Genomic DNA, 20,968 nt, shown 5'->3' with positions numbered 1-20,968 from the left:
AGTATTTCCTCAGAGTCTGTTAAGAAATCCACGAAAGCACATATTCTAATGAAGATGGTCTAGATTTGCACCAGCAAACCAGACAAGATGAATTGAATGAAACTTTAAAATTTGGCCTATCTGAATTTCTCTGGTCCATATGGTAGTAATTCATATAATTTAGCTGGAAACTATCGTCTTCCTTGTCAGGTTATTAAACAGTATCCTTTGAGATTTAGAGGGGTGACAGATTTCCTAAATCTAAAAATGAATCTACATTTCAAGAAGAGTACACCATGTGTATAATATCACAGAAGATTATTTTTAACATGGAAAATTTCACTTCAGGAGAAAGTATGTATTTATATTGCCTATAACATTCAAAGACACATACTAGCAGATACATGAGAACAGATTATTTACATATTATGTTTTGGTGACTACTGGAGAGATACTCTTGCTTTCACATTTCTCTTTTATCAGCCTACAATAATATCTAAAATGGTTTTAAAATCATGTTAGTATGTTTGTTTGGTGATTAAATATATTTAATAAAACAACTATAATTACCCACTAAGTTGAGTGGTGGGGGTTCACAAGTGTTTGTTTTATTCTCAACCTTTCTAGGTTAGATTTTTTTATATGTATCAAGAAATTCATACTCAAAAAGTATCTAAAACTAAAATTCTAGGGAAATTACTCAACGTAATTGATAAAATCATTTATGCCACAGTTTCTTGAATAAGTAAATTTTGAGTTCTTTGGGAAAGTACGATGCTAAAAACAATATCTAATGGACTGAGAGAAAAATGTAATGAAGGGATAAAGAGCTTCATTCTTAGAAAGAGGTGTGTATTTGATCCTATCCAAAGGGTGTTAGCTGTAGTTTAGAATTAGAAGAAACTAATTTTAACTAACAAATATCAAGTGTCCCATATATCCTGAGCCCTTGCTATCATGAGAAAGAGAGAAAGCAGCATCATGTAGACTAGGGATTCTCAAACTGCTATACAATATAATTATACGGGGAGATTTGAAAACACCCCTTAGAGTTTGTGATTTTGTAGATCTGAAATGTGGTGTGAGCATTTGTATTTCTAACAAGTTCCCAGATGCTGTAGCTGCTGAGGACCAGGGAGCGACAATTTGAGAAGTACTGGCATAGAGTATAGAGCATATAAAACTTAACTTACAGGGGTTTATATTATAGAGAAAAGACAGGACATACACAGAGGAGGTTAAATATACAAATCCGAATACGTTAAATGTTAAATAAATAGCACAGACAGCGAAAAGTAGAAATACTGAGAGGGAGAATAAATTACTGTGGGTTTGGATATTTACCTCTTAGTTCTTGAAGAATAAGTGAAATTAAAATAAGCAGAGAAGATTCCAGAAAGCTACTGGAAAAGAGTAGGATATCTTATGCAAAAGTTATGTATAGAGACGTAAGGTATACTTGGGAGACAATGGAAAGTTCCTTTTGTCTGGAGCAAAGGGTTTGTATAAGAAAACAATAACTCCCATTGGGTGAGTTTTATTGGAGGCTGATGCTAGAAGGTCTACATAGAAATCTGAATAAAAAGAAAACTTTATCCACCAGACAGCTTTTAAAGACCTGAAAAGTGTCACTACAGAGCTCTTTATTACAATGATCTCCAAGGGTAGTTTTCCAGCCAGGCTCCAGTGAACTTGCTATTACATAAATCATAACCAAAGTCCTGTCCTTTGGAAGACCATCCATCACTTTCAGGAAAGAGGCATTTTTAATATCAGCAAATTAAACACAAATGGATATTCAAAACTCCAACAGATGATTAATCAATAAAGGTGGAAGCAGAGGACCTTATTAGTTAGCTAGATATTAGCTGGTGTAGCTAAAGTGCTAGCTACAAAACTTGAAAATTAAAAATGATAGCACATGCTGGGAGTGATGGGGAGCAGCTCAAAGAGATGTAAAATGTGTGACCTTCCAGGATAAGCTCAAATTGAACAAAATACTGAAGCTATAACCTGGTTCCTTAAATTCTCTTTTGAATTCACTTGTTTCTAAAGGTTTTCTGCATGAGAAACTTGCAGTGTTGGAAGTTGTATTAGAAAGTCCTTTTCTGAGGGATCAGAACGACTCTAGGTAATAACCTTTTACCGTCAGAGTTTTCAAAAATGGCAGAAACATGTCTCTTCCTTTCTGGGAAGAACCAGGGGTTTAGAAATCAGAAGCCACTTTCTTTCCCAGAAAATCATTAGCAAAAGCAGCCTTTGGTTCCCCTCCTTCTAAGCCCATTTGCTCAGGATTACATGAATCTTTTCACCCTAGATAAAGAGAGAATAGTTGTAACACATAGGGATGTAAATAATAAATGCTTTTATTGAAGTAAGGGAGAATAAAGTCATCTCAGTCTTAGAGAAAAATGGAGAAAACATAATTGTCAGCCTAGGTAGGACAGAATAGGTTTTTTGTAAAGACATAATGGTTACAATAACAACAACAATAACAACCACGACGACAATAACTAGTGCTTATGAGGAAGTGCCATGTACTGTTTTCAGGATTTTATTTACAAGAATTCATTGGAAGCCTATTCATTAATTCATTGGAAGTCCACTGTACTATCAAACCCATTTGACAGAGAAGAAAACCAAGATTCAGAGATGCTGAGTGATATACCCATGATCACAACATTGCTGAAGGAATGGACCAGGATTTAAATGCTGGTAGCAAGATCTCAAATCTTTACTCCTAAGCACATACTATACAAAACAAACCCAGCCTCAGAGGAATGAACAGTCATGTCAATATTTGGGATGAAATAGAGAAACAGGATGGCAACATCTGGCCTATGCTCCTAAGAAAACTTCCATGCTGTTGGCATATGATTTTAAGGAAAGGGGAGATGAACTTTTCTGATTTTCTATTTTGGTTCTAGGTAAATCATATATAGCAAACTTATGTGGAAAAGATAATCAGAAAAAAGAGCACTAACAAGATCAGCTTTGATGCTTTGGTAATTGTAATTTCCTTATCATTTGTCTCTCTTTGTCTTTCTGAAGGTGTGGGCTCGGGCTAGTTCTATGACTCTAGCATCCAGAATGATGACTGGAAAGCTATATAACTCAATACATCTATACTGCATATTAAATGAATGAATTATTCAGTTTAAACCTCCTTAATAGAGTGTGATTTCCAAGGTTATAATGATATATAAACGAGTTTTTATTTACTCCCTTTCATTTAGAAATGAACATTACATTAAGTAATGTAAGTTTGCATTTTTAATCTTATATATATATCAATGTATTTCTTCCTCACCTTAACTGTCAGTCATTTTATTAATATAAACTATCAGTCTTTCTGTTAATATAATAAAAAATAGTAACTTCAGACATTTATCAAATACCTATATACAGATGACACTTGTTTATTTGGATTATTAAATTTAATCTTCATATTTCCCCTACAGCATAGGTTCTGTTTCAAAAACTCTTAAACTCAATGGGAGTATAAGCATCAGAAGATCATAAACACATGTGTATTTGTGTATTTTGTCTCTCTATAATATCAAGAGCCATGTATGCTCTCTTTTGCTGCATAACATTAAAATAATCTTGCAGGGTTTTTTTTCTGACAAATTTGCATAGAATAATCCATTTCAATTGATGGCAAAATTATTTTTGGCTTAGGCCCACAACACTCTCCTATTAATTACTAAATACTTTTGGCATTTCTTTCAAAATATAACTAGAGTCTTATCACTTCTTATCTCTACTGCTACAGCCCTGAATCTCACAACCCACTAGCAGGGTTGGTATTATTTTCCATACTTTAGAGATTAATACATTGAAGCTTCACAAGTTTAGGTAACTTTATTTCATTTATTCACTAGGCGGTTGGGAGAATAAAACAGATATTCTAGTGTTGGAGAAGGCCAACAATAACTAGTAACATAATCAGTTATTACATTGGAAAGCAATAGGTGCTATAGAAAGAAAAAAGTGGACCAAAGAAAGGGAGATTTGGATGTGGTAGGAAGGTGAGGTATTTCAATAGAATAGGCTGGTGCGGACAGGTCCATTGATGCAACAATAGGAGAGAGATGCTTGAAAAAGATAGAGTAAGCCAAGCAGATATCTGGAGAAAATTATCCCAGGCAGAAGGAAAAGCTAACACAAAGACCCTAAAAGGGAAGTGTGCCTGTCTGGCATATTTTAGGAACAGCATGGAAGCTGATATTTCTGAAGTAGAGAGAGCAAGAGGGAGGTCAGTAGGACATGAGATCACAGAAGTGACATCGGCTGTTAAAAGTGCTGTGAGTGAAACAAGAGCCATGGTAGAGTTTAAAGCACAGTGATGACAAGATCTGACTTATAGCTTAAAAGGACCACTCTAGCTGCTGTGTTAATAAATTGCAGGAGACAATTGAAACATGGAGAAGTGTTAGTGCAAAACTATAGATACAGGAAAAAGAGGATGGTAAGTTAGAATTCAATTCACAATTCAGTTTTGAAAAAAGGACACCTCTGGATATACATAGAAGACAAAACCAAGGAAATTACTTATGAACTGGATGTGGAAGTATGAAGGAAAGAGAGAAGTAAAGCATCAGGCCAATGTTTTGGACCTGCACAATTGGAAAGATGGAGTTGCTATCAATTGATATGAGGGAGGCTGGGGGTAAACAAGTTTGAAAAGAAGATTGGTGGTTTAGTTTTGGGGAATTTTAGTCTGCATTTCCGGACTTCAGAATCCCCCAGTGCCTCTCCCAATCACTGCCTTATCCCTTCCTTGAAAGGAGACTACGTAGGTGATCTTTTTCTTTTGTGTGTGTATGTATGTATATACACACACATGCACAGACATATATGTGTGTGTTTGCATTCACACATAAATATATGCACATATATATATTTTCTGTCTATGTATAATTAATGTGTATGTGTATATTATACATATATAAATTCTAACACAATTGATTCACTCATAGTAATGAACATGTAGACTTTTAATTGAGGACTATTAGGAATAATGCCACTGTAAACATTCTGACCATGCCTCTTTGTTCATACATATGTGAATTTCTATTGAGTATATATAGCTAGGAGCAGAACTGCTAAATAATCTGATCAAGTTACATATATTTCTTCATCTTGGTACCGAGTGTCAAATTATTTGGTATGGTGGCTGTATGAATTCATACTCTCATTATACCCTACCTCTCGGTTAGCATTGTAGTCTTTTTAAATTTTTGTCATTTTAATTATGTCTAATTATCCAGATATAAATTTAGATATAAATGTAATCTAGATAAAAATTTAATTTAATACAAAGATATAAAGGTATATAAATGATATTGAAGCCATGTGACTGGATAAATTACCATAGGAAATTAAGATGAGAAGAAGCCCTGTGTCCTGCAATATTAAGAGATCTAGAAGAAGAGGAAGAATCAGCAAAGTCACTTGATTTATTAGTGGGAGAACTGAATTTCAATGCATGCCTGTCCCTCTTCAAAGTCCATGCTGTTTCAAACATGCCAGGCTGTCTCAGAATTACATTCAGAAAATATATAAATAAGCTAAGAGTGGCAGACCACTGGTATTCTTGTCATAGCAAAGTATTTTAGGTAAAAATGTTTTCAATTTGCTTTTCTGTGATGAAGTAGAAGGCAAATTTTTTAAGGGCAGAAAAAATATTAAAGGCTTTTGTGGGGTGGCTCTAAAAAAAGTGTGAAAGCTCCTATTAGATCGTTTAAGCTCATTCATTAAGACAAAGCAAGTAGAAAAGAGTGAGTAGCTAGCTAAAAAAAAGCAGACAAAATAGGAAGGAAAAACTTTTAATCCTAGAGAGTAAAGTTGTTTTCTGTATGTTTATTTGCTTTTCATTTTATTGTTGTTTTGTTTGTTTTCTAATAATGGCAACAACTTTGCCTATGAAATAAGTTTTGCCTTCTTGATTTTACAGCTTCCTGACATCAGGGAGAATTGATGCTTTGATTTGAATCTAGTCCTATTCGAGATTCTATGGTCTTCTCTTCTTGGGATTTCCTCTTATCAAAATTAAAATTAAATCTTATGCAGAATGATTTTTACCCTCCCAGGAAACATATGTAGAAACGTGTGGCTAATTCAGAATTCAGTGTTGCAACTACAGTCTACCTCAGTTTTTCTTCATGGTGACCAAGAAACAATTGTTCTTTCTTATGTTAGTAAACATTCTGAACTTAGAACTTTGGGGATAAACAATGTTCTAAAGTCTTACTTGCTGTGATCTTCTCATAACATTTTATAAAATACTTTCTTTTCTCCTCCTCACTCCAACCCTCAGGAAACCTTTTTTTTTTTTTTTCCCGGAGAGTAGTCCACAGTTCTGGTGTGCAGTGGGAAAAGGCTTGGGAAATAAAACATGAGCTATTTTCATTGTTTCATATGTCGGGTATCCTAATCTTTTGCTTTCAAGGAATGTGTACACTGCTTCTGATTCTGTCTGCTGGTGCATGCTCAGTTCTTTTTAATTCAGCATTTATGTATTTATTTATTATTTTTCTCTTTGGAGACAAAGTCTCGCTCTGTTGCCCAGGCTGGTGTGCAGTGGCATGATCTCGGCTCACTGCAACCTTTGCCTCCCGGGTTCAAGTGATTCTCATGCCTCAGCTTCCTGAGTAGCTGGGACTACAGGAGTGCACCACCAGAGCCAGCTAATTTTTGTATTTTTAGTAGAGATGGGGTTTCACCATGTTGGCCAGGCTGGTCTTGGACTCCTGGCCTCAAGTAATCTGCCCACCTCGGCCTCCAAAAGTGCTGGGATTAAGGACGTGAGCCACCACGCCTGGCCCTTAACTCAGCATTTATATCTTGTTTGTGACTATCTGCCATGTTTTGATGGACAAACTTCCTGTGGTCTATTTGTGTTTCTGAACATCCTAAACACTAGGTGGGCTTATTGGCCTTCAAATCCATTGTCACCAAAGATTGTTAATGCTAGCCTGAGTCTAGGTTGTTCCCAAGCCACACCCTTACCCTATACTCACATACCTGCCACTTCTCTCTTGGTACCAGTTTCTTTCTCTATTATTTATGGCTCTATTGTGAACTTTTAGAATATTGCTTAGTTTTATTTTACTACATATGCCTGGTGTCTTACTCTCTGAATTTCCTCAAAGATGAAAAAGGGTATTATGTTTATAAATATTTTTGAAGATTTACTCCCATAAGTATCATGGGAAAAGAAGGACAATATATAATCCATTTTCTACTCTTCATGAATTTGCTATTAAAACGGGAAAATTAAATATAAAGAGATAACAAATTAAATATAAATTCAAACTTTAAATAACATCTTAAGACCACAAGCCAGATGCTCAAAGAACCTGTGTAATTGTAAATAGTTACTGGAAGGGATAATAATCAGAAAGAATTTTAAGTGTTATAAAGACGAGAGAAGATATTAGACTGGAGTAGACAGGGAAGATATTAAAGAGCAAGAAGTACTTGTGCAGAATCTGAAAGGACAGATCAAATTGAACAAATTGAGGGAAAGGAGGAGAGAGCTTATTTTAAAATAACTTTGTGAATAATATGGGAAAGAAGTCCTAAGAATTTGGGGAACAAAAAGTAAAATCGTTTGTCTAGAAGGTAGATGACAGTGATGGAAGGACATGTCTGGGTCTATTTCAATTCTAAAATGATGGTGTTGGAATATAGTAAGATATCTTAGTTGTTCGAGGAGGAGAAGAATCAAAATGGTATTTCAGGACAGTGGTATGAAGTGGTACGAAGAGCAGATAAGAGTGGGATATGGGGGTTTAAAAGATGATAGAAGAAATCCCACTACTAGGTATTTATCTAAAGAAAAGGGAGTCAGGATATCGAAAGGATACCTACACCCCCAAGTTTATTGCACCACTGTGCACAATAACTGAGATATGGAATACACCTGAATGGCCATCGACAGATAAATGGATAAAGGAAATGTCATATACATACGTAATGGAATGCTATTCAGACATGAAAAAAGAATGAAATCCTGTCACTTGCCACAACATGGATGAACCTGGAGGACATTACATTAAGTAAACTAAATCAGGCATAGAAAGATAAATACCAAAAGTTCTCACTTGTAAATGAAATCTAAAAAAGTTGATATAGAAGTAGAACTGTGGTCATTAGAGGCTGGGAAGAGAGAGGGAGGGGAGGATGGGGAGAGTTTGGTTAACAGATACAAAACCACAGCTAGATGGGAGGAATGAGTTCTGGTGTTCCACAGCGCTGTATAATGAATGTGGTTGGCTATAATTTATTGTGTATTTTCAAAAAGTTAGAGAGGGTTTTAATGTTCACAGCACAAAGAAGTAATAAATGTTTGAGGTGATAGATATTCTAATTACCATTATTTGATCATTACACATTGTATACACCTATGAAAATAACGCATAAATACATATGATTATTACTTGTCAACTAAAAATGAAAGGGGAAAAAAAAAGATTCTGAGGTGTTCCAGACTTCTGTTACTCAGAATTTGCCCATATAAAATCCCTAATGTTTTTCCACTGATTTCAGTCCTAAGATAATAATATTGGAATAAAGTAAGAAATATTTCTAAACAGTAAATAAATAAATAAATAAATATAATAGGCAGGAACCAATTAGCTAAAGTTTTTTACAATTTCAAATAAAAGATGTGCCCTTTTGCTACCAAATAAAGAGCCTGATTTCTTCAATTAAACAAAAATCTGTATCCATGTAGCTTATTATTAGCTTTTCCTGCAACCATTAAATATGACTCTTTCCCTTTAAATGTTCAGTGTTGCTACTATGGAGAATGGAAGACATGTCATATTACTCAAAATGTATTAAAACAATACACATATTGGAAAAATTAATTTCAGTCTGGATTCAAGCAGAGGCATGCTCTGTTAAAAGCCATAGCCCCTCTAATCAGGCCCTTTGTGGGCTATTGTAGCAGGCAATTGTCCTCCAGTCCTTTCTCTAACAGGCAGTGCACTGTGTGTGTGTGTGTGTGTGTGTGTGCGCGTTTGTGTGTGGTATGGATCAATTATGATGAATAAAGGGATTGTTTACTAAGGTAACTAGTAAACTACTTTTATTACTGTCACTGAAATTACCACTCAAGAGACCAAAGCAGAAACTAATCAATATAAGGATCTAGAGAGCAAGAACAGGAATAGAGCAGGTGCATAGACAATGGCAGTTCTACAATATTCAACCCAAATTGTATTTTCCTAGGACCTATCTGAAATATGTGTCACTACTCTTCCCTATGTTACAGAGGTAAACTGCCTTAGGTGGAGGCATGGAAGGAAGGAAAAATAAAGGAAGGGAGGAAGGGAGGAAGAGAGGAAGGAAGGGAGGAAGATAGGAAGGGAGGAAGGAAGGAAGGAAGGAAGGGAGGAAAGAAGGGAGGGAGGGAGGGAAGGAATGAGCGGTTTTAATGAAGGTGTAATATTGGGCACTATAATCTATAGTTTTTATTTAATATTTTCCAATGTCACCTACCCAGCAATTCTCTGAGGATATTTTAATTAAAGCCCTTAATGAGGAAAAGGGAGACTCAAAGAGCTTAAGTGACCCGTGCAACGTCAAGTGTTGTTAAGGGTAAATAAATAAAAATAAAGCTATCCATTTATGTTATAAACATTGTCCCACAGTTTGTGCCAGGCTATGTCATTAATATTCTGAGTATGAAGCATTATAGTAGTTATTATTGTCATCCCCATTTTACAGATAAGAAAAGACAAATATGGATGTCCTAGGTTACCCAAACCCCCAGTTCACATTATTCTGTCATCACTTCTTTGGTGGGGCTTCATTCTACAGATTGAAGGTTGATCAAAATAATACATGGTAAGGAGCACACTGGACAGTGGTTAAGGGCCTCAGCTCTGGCAGTGGTTGAGTTCTGCATAGTCACCTCAGGCTCTGGGTTCCTGAGTGAATTACTCACATCTTCAAGCTTTACTGTTCTCATCTATTAATTAGAGATATTAACCACACCCACACTGCTGGGTTTAGTGAGACTTAATAAATTAACATATTTAGTGCATTTTGAACAGGGTCAGGTATATGCAAAACTCAGAAGTGTTCGCTTTTATTTTGCCATTCATTGCAGGAAGAAATTGAAAGAATAATAGTTCGGACAAAACAAGAAATATTCCTCTTTTGTGAATGCACACAGATTTATGAACACAAACACACACTTTATTGCGCATTTTAAAGCATATTAAGAGGGACTGTGAACTGGTAAAGTGTCTAAGGACTTCTGATTCATTCAATAAGTGACTACCCAAACATTGACTTTCACATATACAAGAAATCTTCTGATAAAGAACTTCCCTCGTCCACCACCACCACAACTTCTCTAAGAGTTAAAAATCTTTCTTCAGTGTTCCATTGTAAGATCACAAATTATCTACACTATCTCATTTCAGTTCAATTAAACATTTTTTCCTGGGACTGCAAATATAGTTTTCTCTCTGATTTCCTTTTCAATGCAACATCTCCAGGGAGGCCCCAATCCCCCACTACCCCTTCGGCTTTACATCCTTCACGTATACTTTAGAGAGAATCAGATTTCTATCTGCCCAATACACATGGCAGTGGCAGGATGCTGAAGTGCTTGGAGTATATGGGGACCAGAACTATCAATACTCTCATGCTGAAGCTGTGGTGTTAGCTGAAGTAGAATGATAGTAGGCAAAAAGGGCAGAAATGATGATCTGGCAGAGTGACTAGCAATGACACTTAGCTGGTCCCTGCTGAGCAATGAGAAGGACAGATGGTACTGTTTGGTCAGGGTCACCAGAAAGCTGGTATTTATGAGGAAAGCCCAAGTGATTGAGTAGATATCATTGATGGGCTTTGCAAATGGCCAGATTCATTGATAGGAGTGCACCTTGCATGTGTGTGAGCAGTACAGAGGACCACCGTCTGTCAGTGTGTACAGTCGCAATCCCAGCACACTGCAAACACACACATGCACAGAAATAATCAGTCATAGGCAGCAGGTTGCTCTCCAGTGAGATTTTATGCTGGTTTACGGGAGGCAGCATGGCCTATTGGAAAAATTCATGCTCTAGAAAGTCAGGAGACTCTAGTCCCAGTGCTACAAATGAACAGCTGAACGATGTATGGTAGGTCATTTTAACTTCCTAAGCCATAGTTCTCATTGCTTCCAAAATACCTCCTATACATCTCTATCATTGCCTCACAAGTCTGTTTATACATCTTGTTTGTTACCCTGGTGGACAGGGCAGAGGCTGTGTCTAATTCTTGGTCCTATCTGTGGGCTTTTCACAGGTCTAGGCACGCATGCGTGCACGCACACGCACATGCACACACAAACACTCTTTTGTCAGTTTCTATTAATTATTCCAAAATGTATATGTTTAAAGAAAATATGCTTCCCTAAGTAAATCAGCACCTAATTTCAAAAATCTGTATGGTTTACTCAGCACCCTGTTTACTTTCTTTGTTAGCATGACCCCAGGTTTCAATAAATTCCTGTAATTACTGGGTTACTTGGTTTTCTCAAGTTGAAAGGAATTGTCACCTTCTCTCTATGTGGTTGAGGCTCCCAAGGGTCTCTGAATAGACAAGAACAAACCAGTCTTTGGCACCTCCATGCTAAAATGTTTAGTCAGAGCTCCTCATGCCACCCACTACCCCATCTAATAAGGGTAGCACTCTCCGTTATGTAGAAAATTAAAAATATTAAAATATTTTCATATAGATGATTTTGTGTGATGTTTAAAATACATGTATGAAAATGCGGCCGGGTGCAGTGGCTCACGCCTGTAATCCCAGCACTTTGGAAAGCTGAGGCGGGCGGATCACGAGGTCAGGAGATCGAGACCATCCTGGCTAACACGGTGAAACCCCGTCTCTACTAAAAATACAAAAAAAAAAAAAAAATTAACCGGGTGTGGTGGCGGGTGCCTGTAGTCCCAGTTACTTGGGGAGGCTGAGGCAGGATAATGGCGTGAACCCAGGAGGCGGAGCTTGCACTGCACTCCAGCCTGGGTGATAGAACGAGAATCCGTCTCAAAAAAAAAAAAAAAATGCAGCTGAAGTTAGAACTCAGGTTCACTGTAGCATGTCTTCAAAAAATAAAAACTTTCAGGTGAGAAAATAAAAATAATGTAAACATCGAACTTAGACATCCATATGTAGGCACATTAGTTTCATCATTTAATATCTATGTGCCTTGGGCCATATTATGTTGTTTGTGTGCGTACCTCAGTTTTCTCATTTATAAAACGCAGACAGTAATGCCTTCCTCACAAGTTCAAGGCAGGGCGAGGGGTACAGTAAGGCAGGGGAATGTGACAGACCTCAGCCAGCAGCACACCAAAGCAAATGCCTGAACGTAAAGAGCTCAGCAACATGTGGGCTCATTGAGGGATCATTACATGCTCGTTCATCTCCAGTCATAGATGGGGCAGACATGTCGTATAGTACTCATGTAGAGCTGTAGAAACTCTCTTTCATCAATTTAAAATCTACAGAGTGCATATAATCTTGGAGATGTTGTCAATCAAAGCCTTTCACCTGAATTCTGTTTTCAATCATTATTTGAGTGAGTAGATACCAATTTACTCTTTTACTGAGCCTTATTTAGACCTCTTGGCTAATGCTTCCTGATAGTATTGCAGTGAGTGATGGTCTGCAGTACAACTGAGGTGATAACAATTAAGGGTGAGAACAGAAGGCCCTGGAATCTTAAAATCTTTTTACTTTCCCCTTGTTTATTTTGTTTCTTTGGCCTTACAGTCCACAGGGTTAGGATAACGCATAGCCAGGATGTGACAATTGTTCAGCTTTGTCAGACTCAAAGTTCTGCTAATGAAGTAAAACACAGAGGCTCTGGGACATGAATTATGCACTTGGTTGTTTGCCTTGATTTAATTCATCAGATAAAGGCTCAACTTCCTACCTGCTTTCCTAATTCACTGAGGTGGAAGGAATTGGTTGTGTGCTGCTTTCCATTTACCTCAGAGATTCTGTTACCGCTTTCTCTTTATAAAATCCTGCTACATGAAACTGAATTTACAGAGGGGACAAACTGCAAATGGCCGTGGGAGAGAATATGTTTGTTTATTTTACAAATGAGTTTTTTCTTTACAAAGAATTCACAATGGAAACATTCTAATAAATTCTGAGTTCCCTAATCCTTTTTGTATTTTCAGTTTATTTGTGTTGTGTAACTTTTTCACAGTTAACTAAAGCATCTATTGAGCAAATCTCAAAAGGTATTTTTTCAACTACCCCATAGAGACACTAAGTTATCAAGATGCTGCCATTAAAAACTATAAGCCTTCACATCCGTTTGTGCCCCTGTATACACTGTTTATGTTCAGTTCTCTTCCTTGGATCTCCCCATACTTTTCTTCTTCAGCATCAAAAAAATCCTCCTCATCCTTTAAGACATAATTTAAGTACCATCTATGCTGTGATTTCTTCTCAGCTTTCATATCTCTTATAGCCACCCATTATACTGAGTTTCCAAAGCTCTTACATTAGAAGCCTGATATAAACTTACTGTTTTGTATTACACATTACAGCAAATTTTCCACCACGAGGTGGTGCACTCCAGAGGTCAGGAATCACCTGAAATCATAGTTATGAATAACACCCCCTCCCTTCTGAATGACTTGCATAACATTTCATACATATTTCACACTTGAAGGTGTATGTTAAGACAACATTTTGCCAAATAATTCCAAGATGTGTCCTAGAGACCAGAGAAGGACATAAAGTTCTCATCTGACATTGGGAAACTTTTTCTGCTTTTCCCATGCAATTTGATAGAAAAACAATTTAGATGTAGAAAGCCTGCACTCATGTCCAGTCCTTATTTTCTGACTTTCCTACTAGACAAATCTCTTGATAGTTCTGTGCCTAGATACCTCTCCTACTTGCCTTCTTATTTTGTGATCAAATAAGATCATAATCAGAATAGGTAAAATGTTATTTTTACCCAATTTTATGCAATAATATCTTATTTTGCAAAATATGATCATTATGAATCTTAAATTCTTTAAATCTTAAAACATTATAATTATGTTAAGTGTATGCCTGTATACAAATATTTCCTGCACTCCATATATATGTACAAATATATATACATATATATACATATATACATATATATACACATATATATACATATATACATATATATACACATATATAAACCTATATATGCACATATATATACCTATATATACACATATATATACCTATATATACACATATATATACCTATATATACACATATATATACATATATATACCTATATATACACATATATATACATATATATATATACCTACTATGTACCCATAAAAATAAAAAAATCAGTAAAATAAAAACCTACAAACTTAGCATAAATCCCAAATGCAGATATTTTCCAAAATACCTGGAAAATAAGATATTATTTTTATTAAATAAAATCTGTTGAATAAATTTGATTCTGAACTTGGAGAATCAGATGTGAAGCCAAGGAAGGCAATATTTCATCATGCTCTGACATTGAGGAATGGCCTTGCTATTTCAAACCACAATGACAAAGGTCAATATTTAAAACTGTTATAAGGATTGTTTAGGCTCCATAAAACTTTAAAACTGTAACCATGAGATTATTTTTATTTTATTTTTTTAGGGTGGGTGAGTGGCAGGCAGTGGAACAAAATGAGATAGAAGGCTAAAAGAAGATGCCTAACATACTGAACTTTATTGGATAATTGGTCTTTTTTGTTTTCTTTTGGTTTTAGTTTTAATCACAGTTTGTAATATAAGTTTCTATTCTACTGCCATTTAATGTTATTTCACTGAATGTGTGTGTGTGTATATATATGTGTGTTGTTTCTTAAGTAGTTTTCTCATCATGAGTCTTGTTTTTAAAATAAACTTTATTGTGTATATTTAAGGTATACAATATGATGTTGTGGGTTACACACAGATAGTAAAATATTTACTATAAGAAAACAAATTAGCATATACATCATTTCACATAGCTACTTTTTATAGGGGGTGGCAGTAACAGCAGCTAAAATCTACTAATTTATGCAGCACTAGTAACAATGGCCAAGATTTGGAAGCAACTTAAGTGTCCATCAACAGAAGAATGAATAAAAGAAATGTGGTATATATACACAGCAGAATACTATTCAGCTATATAAAAGAATGAGACCCAGTCATTTGCAACAGCATGCATGGAAATGGAGATCATTGTGTTAAGTGAAATAAGCCAGACAGAAAAAGACAAACTTTGCATGGTCTCATTCATTTGTGGAAGTTAAAAATTAAAACAATTTAATTCATAGAGATGGTAGAATGATGGCTACCAGGGGCTGGAAAGGGTAGTAGGAAGAGGGAGTGGAGATGGTTAATGGGTATAAAATTGTGGTTAGATGGAATGAATAAGATATAACATTTGATAGCACAACATGGTCATTATTGTCATGAATAAGTTATTGTACATTTTAAAATAAGAAAAAAGTATAATGGAAGATTTATAACACAAAGAAATGATGAATGCTTGAGGTGATGGATACCCCATACCCTGATGTGATTATTATACACTGTAAGCCTGCATCCAAATATCTCACGTACTCCATAAATATATACATGTATAAAATATATACACCTGCTATGTACAAATAAACATAAAAAAATCTACGAATTTAGCATAAACCCCAAATAAAATATTATTACCTATAGTCCTCATCCTATACATTAGATCTCTATACTTCTTCCTCCTAAACATCTGCGACTTTGTATACATATCTGTTACTTTGTATGGTGCAGTTTTGATTCAGCTTACTCTATGTAAAAGTTGGGGAGTGATGGAAAAGCAGCTTCAATTGTGTCAGAAGGACTGGATTCTGGATCTGACTCTGCCACTGCTGTATAAATGACCTTTGCAGGTCTCTTCGCCTCTCAATGCCTCAGTTTGGCCATTGTCCAAATAATTCTTGTGTATCCCTGTTTTCTCTGCAGTTAGTAACATTCTTGGACAATATTACATATAATTTTTAATTATAAAAATATGGCTACAAATATAAATATTATATATTTATACAGAAGTATTATGCATAGTGTTCAATTAGGTTAAAGATTAAAGAGGCATAGATGTATAAATCAAAGTGATAGCCTAGATGGTTAAGATCTCTTCTAAATATAACATTCAAGACCTAGGAAATGCATTATCAATGAATCTGTTTTCTTCTTAATAGTGAGTGATGCAACTCTTTGCTCTTCTCAGACCATTAAACATAATGTAGTAGAGTTAGATAAAAGATCACAGAACTCTAAATTATTACCCCCATGACCAGGCACAAGTTATTTTTCTGACTTCTGTTTTTTCATCTGTGAAATAGAAATACCGACTCTTGACTAAGGTTAGGACTGAGTATAAGCATGAAATACATGTAGCCCATGCCTGCCATGCAATGGGGGCTTCATAAATGTTTATGTCCTTCATAGTAACTAGTACAGGACTGTGCATAATATGTGCTCAGTAAACTTTATTGATTACTTGTGGTTTAAAATTCTTCACATAAAGTACATTCATTAACTGACATATTTTAAATCTTGTGGGAATTCCTATTTCAGTAAAGTTGCAAATTCTTTTAAAAGTTTCTATTAAAAAAATATTTTGGTAAAACATGGATAAAAACATTTCTCAGGCCAGGCACAATGGCTCATGCCTATAATCCCAGTACTTTGGGGGGCTGAGGCAGGACCATTGCTTGAGGCCAGAAGTTTGAGACCAACCTGGGCAACATAGTGAGAGCCTATCTCTACAAAAAGAAAAAGAAAAAGAAGAAAGAAGAAATATTAATATACATAGAAAATCTCCAAGATTTTAAAAATTATAGTCACCATAAATTGAGTTTTTAATCCATGTTTAAGGCTGACTTGGACTTGACTCTCAGAATTGGAAACAGATGGTAGCTTGATGCATCTTCTTTAGTTTCTTCAGAAGAGCAAATCTCTTCTGGAAATCTCTTCACACAACCCAGGGTAATGGGGTTATACAATTCCTTCATATACCTCTGTTGATCTAAGTCTTTGATATGAAAAGTAGGTTTTAAAGTGTATATTTTAGAGCCATGATCATGCCACTGCACCCCAGCCTAGGCTCAAATGAAATAAAATAAACCATGTGTATTTTTAGCTCATTTGAAAGCAAGTATTTTAACCTTCAATAGAAGGTTAATATTGAGAATCAGTGCTTGAATGTTTATATGCTGATAGAAAAACATCAGGTAAGTCACAGGGGGAAAGTCCAAGGACCAGATGATTTTATCACTGTGATTTCAAACATTTAGTCATAAGGACAGCATTTTCCAGGTGTGAAATTGTAATACGAGAAATATTCTCTGGTGTAGTAGCCAAGGTTGCCATTTACAACTGAGCTGTTTACACTCTTTATCCTTATCTTTCTTTGAGAATGAGCTGGTTATTCCTGTCTTTTCATCTCACTGGAAAAGTTTAGTTCAAGTACTTAATTACGAATTGACTTCTATTGTACAAAGCAAAGATGAGAGCAAGCCAGGCCACTCTGTGGGCCATGTGTCACATTGAAAATCCATAGTCATTGGAACAGTAACAATGATCAGTCAGCACAAATAATACTTGGGAGAGATCAAAATAGAAGTTAAAATATCATCACTATAATATCAGCAATATCACAAGAAAAGTGTGTTGCTGAAGGATGTTCCTGTCCAAAATCTCTTCTCTCCAAGTTTCATTTCCGTGGAATAAAATGAAGTAGGCTAAAAATCAGTCACTCTATCCCCACATCCCCCAAGCTCCTAAAAGCAAATACCTAACCAGCAAACAAAAGCAATACAGAGGCACATTGTTGCGACAATTTCAGCATCTCCCTGACATCACAAGCTGCTGGTGGCATTTAATGTGAATTGGCCTTTTGCCTGTTTTTTTTTAAATCTGTTTTTCTCTCTTCTTCAGTATTTTATTCTCACATTGTTTATTTCTTTCTTCCTCACTGTATCTGACTGGATTCTTGTAAAGTATAACTTCATTTTATATAGATCATGTTGTCTCTATCCTTCCTCCATACCTTCCTCCTTCCTTAAATCCTAACCTATTTTGATTCCTTCCTTCTCAAATCATTATATTTAGAGGAGAAAGCTTTTTAAAAATTCCTCATTTATACACAATTACAAAGCTTTTCTTTCACATTTTTGCCTCCCTAGAAGAGATGAATAATTTTTTTCACTTTGATATGCATTTTGCTACTGACCACATCCAAATGTACCTATTTCTTTTATTTTTTATGAGAATTTTCTTTTGTAGGGTGAGGAGAAGAGGTGGGGGTGCTGAATTTTATGTTTCTTGCTGTCTTTAACTTTGTTGTCCACTAAAGTCACACTCTCCTTCCTCTTCCTTTCCTGTTTGGTTTTCCTATCCCTTGTGGACCCATCCACCAAAGGTGTTAATTTTTTGGTTTCTTCTGTCGAAAATACTGTCTTCAACTTTTAATTTTTTTGTCAACACTAAAACTATTGATTTGTTTTGATGCTTTTTGTCCATGCTAACTCTAATATTTCTTCTACCCTTTAGAATTCCCAAAGATATATTCCCAGTGGAGATATTTAATATTTATATAAAAAGCTATATTTATTTATTTTCTAGTGATAGCCATAGCTCCGAGCTATCTAACTTTTGATCAGCCATAAAAACTACTATGTATCTATTTTTTTAAATTTTTTATACTTGGCCTTTTAGGCTCCTCAAGAATCCCAACAACTGACACTTCAGTTCTTCATGTACCAAAACAAATTTGTTATTCTTCATCTCTATTATCACCTCATCTTCATTTATCTGTGTAGCTTTCTCCTTTAATTGACCACAAAGTTTAGTTTGATCACCCTGCACAAGACTCACAATGAATATCATTCCATAAATCACTGCCACTTTCAAAAACCAACTTTCTTTTTGTATTCAAAGCCCACACACACTATGTCAGACTACAGATGAGGAAAAAGAGCCTCTTAATGAAAGAAACAAACACAACAATCAACACCCATCATCCTGAGTATATGTCTATGTTTGTAGCTGTGTTTAATTGAGTATTCATAGCACTTCTTTCTTTATGTGAAGATTTTTGAGAATAGGAGCACATTTTTCTCATACCATGACAATTTCACACATATTTTTATTATTAAAAAAGACCTATACACTAAGAGCAAATATCACCCAGCGTGAAATCAAAGAAAACAATTATCCTCTTAAAGTTCTGTGGATCATCACTGGCTGTCTGCATTCTCCTGACTCATCAGCATCGGTTTAACAGTCCTGACACTTTGGAGCATCCTGCCAGACCCATGCTCTGTGTTTAACTGCCACAGTTCACCTCTAACAGCATCAGCAATATCATTTTTCTTTCACTCTATAGAGTTGTCTCTATAGAGGTCCCTCCTTCCCCAGCATTTGGTGTGAAAACTTACCGCTTTTACCAACTCCCCCTGCTCCCAGCATTACCACCTTGTACTCTCTGGACCCGCCTGATGCGCTGCCTGGGGAGCAGCTGGCTTCATTTTCTACCTCCATCTTACCCGAGGGACTGGAGGAAAAAAAGAAGGAGAAAGTCACCCGTGTCAGGTGCTTGCTCGAATATTAAGCAACTCTAAAACTGTGTCAAAGCAAAGGTTTTAGTACGAGGTAAGAACCATCAGCGTCGGGCTGGCTGCTGGTCCTCCGCTCGAGCGGGTCTCATAGCAACCACTTCAATTGCTTCCAATAAAAATCTGGCTTTTGCATCCCCCACCCTTCCTTCCGATCCTTCACTCTTTCACGTCTCCTACAATCTCTCTCTCTCTCTCTCTCTCTCTCTCATTTTTATTTCCTCCCTCATTTGATTCTTTCTCCATTTCCCCTCCCCACTGTCTGTCTCTCTCCTTTCTCTTTCCTGCCTACCTCCTGCACAGTCACAGTTGTTAGTGGCACACACACATTCGACCCCTTTTCAGGCTGGGCTGCTAGAATGGAGTGAATCTGAGACCTCACAGGAGTTGCTATGTCTCACAGGATGACTTCTGTAGGTACAGCTTCAAAGATGCTATTTTCTTTTAATCAAAGTCAATTAATAAGGATTTCTTCTGCTTATAGTCTTACATTTTATCATGCTTCTATTGCAGTTTTCATTCTGGGAAAATGGAAAAACAAAACAAAAACAAAACAGAACAGTAACTCAGGGCTCATAAGGATGGATCTTCAGTGTTATTGAAGTAACAGCCGGCTAACAGGAATTGTTCAGCTCACTAGACAGTTGCAGGTTTAACATAGAGGGGGTAATTGAATTAGATCATTGTCATATTTGGACAAGGCTCATGCTTGTTTACATTAAGTTATTAGAAACAACCTAAATCACAAGGACTCTATCAAGCATGAAAGAGATAATTGATAAATATTTTTACTGACAATTGTACTAGCATAAAAGATTGTAGAAGAATAGTTTCAAATGTCCAAACTATTATTACCTGTTTGAATTCTTATAAAGCTTTGTGGTGTTTGTTTTTCCTCTAAAGAACTTCTAAATTACAGAGGGTCTAGAATGTTTTCAATAATTCCTAATTGTCATAATAAGATCCTGTCTTTTAACCAACATGATGATGTTCAACATGTTTATTGTCTATTTTCTAAAGCTTGAATCATTATTAGTTGCAGACAAGTGTTTGGTGTGCATAGACTTGTCTTTCTATCTGGATTTTAAGCTCCACTAGGAAAGGAACTATATTTAATCCATTTCTTGTGATTCTATAATGTGTGCACTGAGTAGGCACTCAATATATACTTGCTGGTTTCTGTAGAGGCTTCAAATTGTTATAGCCAAGAGCACAGGCTCTGGAGCCAGAATGCCTGTGTTCAAATCTGGGCTTAGCCACTTACCAGCTATATGACCTTGGGCAAATTCCTTCACCTCTCTGTGCCTCAATTTCT

At 35.9% G+C, this 20,968-nt stretch overlaps 1 protein-coding gene across 2 annotated transcripts in view; it reads right to left on the bottom strand.

The window, feature by feature from the left end:
- The window catches only part of RIT2 (Ras like without CAAX 2), a 383,617-nt gene extending 363,387 nt beyond the window's left edge, over nucleotides 1–20,230 (bottom strand). The window contains exons 1-2 of one of the 2 annotated variants that reach the window (XM_030810507.1): nucleotides 20,144–20,230; nucleotides 19,477–19,592 (exon numbers count right to left, since the gene is read on the bottom strand). In XM_030810507.1, the coding sequence (XP_030666367.1) occupies nucleotides 19,477–19,579 (103 nt within the window). In that variant the 5' untranslated portion in view covers nucleotides 19,580–19,592; nucleotides 20,144–20,230. Of the gene's footprint in view, nucleotides 1–19,476; nucleotides 19,781–20,143 lie in introns of those variants that run through there. The other variant, XM_003267563.3, reaches the window with a different exon arrangement.
- Between the last annotated feature and the right edge of the window lie 738 nt (nucleotides 20,231–20,968).

The sequence above is a fragment of the Nomascus leucogenys genome, chromosome 4 (assembly GCF_006542625.1).
Source record: "Nomascus leucogenys isolate Asia chromosome 4, Asia_NLE_v1, whole genome shotgun sequence".
NCBI lineage: Eukaryota > Metazoa > Chordata > Mammalia > Primates > Hylobatidae > Nomascus > Nomascus leucogenys.
The sequence above is the reverse complement of the archived record's forward strand: the minus strand, read 5'-3'. Positions and strand labels throughout refer to the sequence as shown.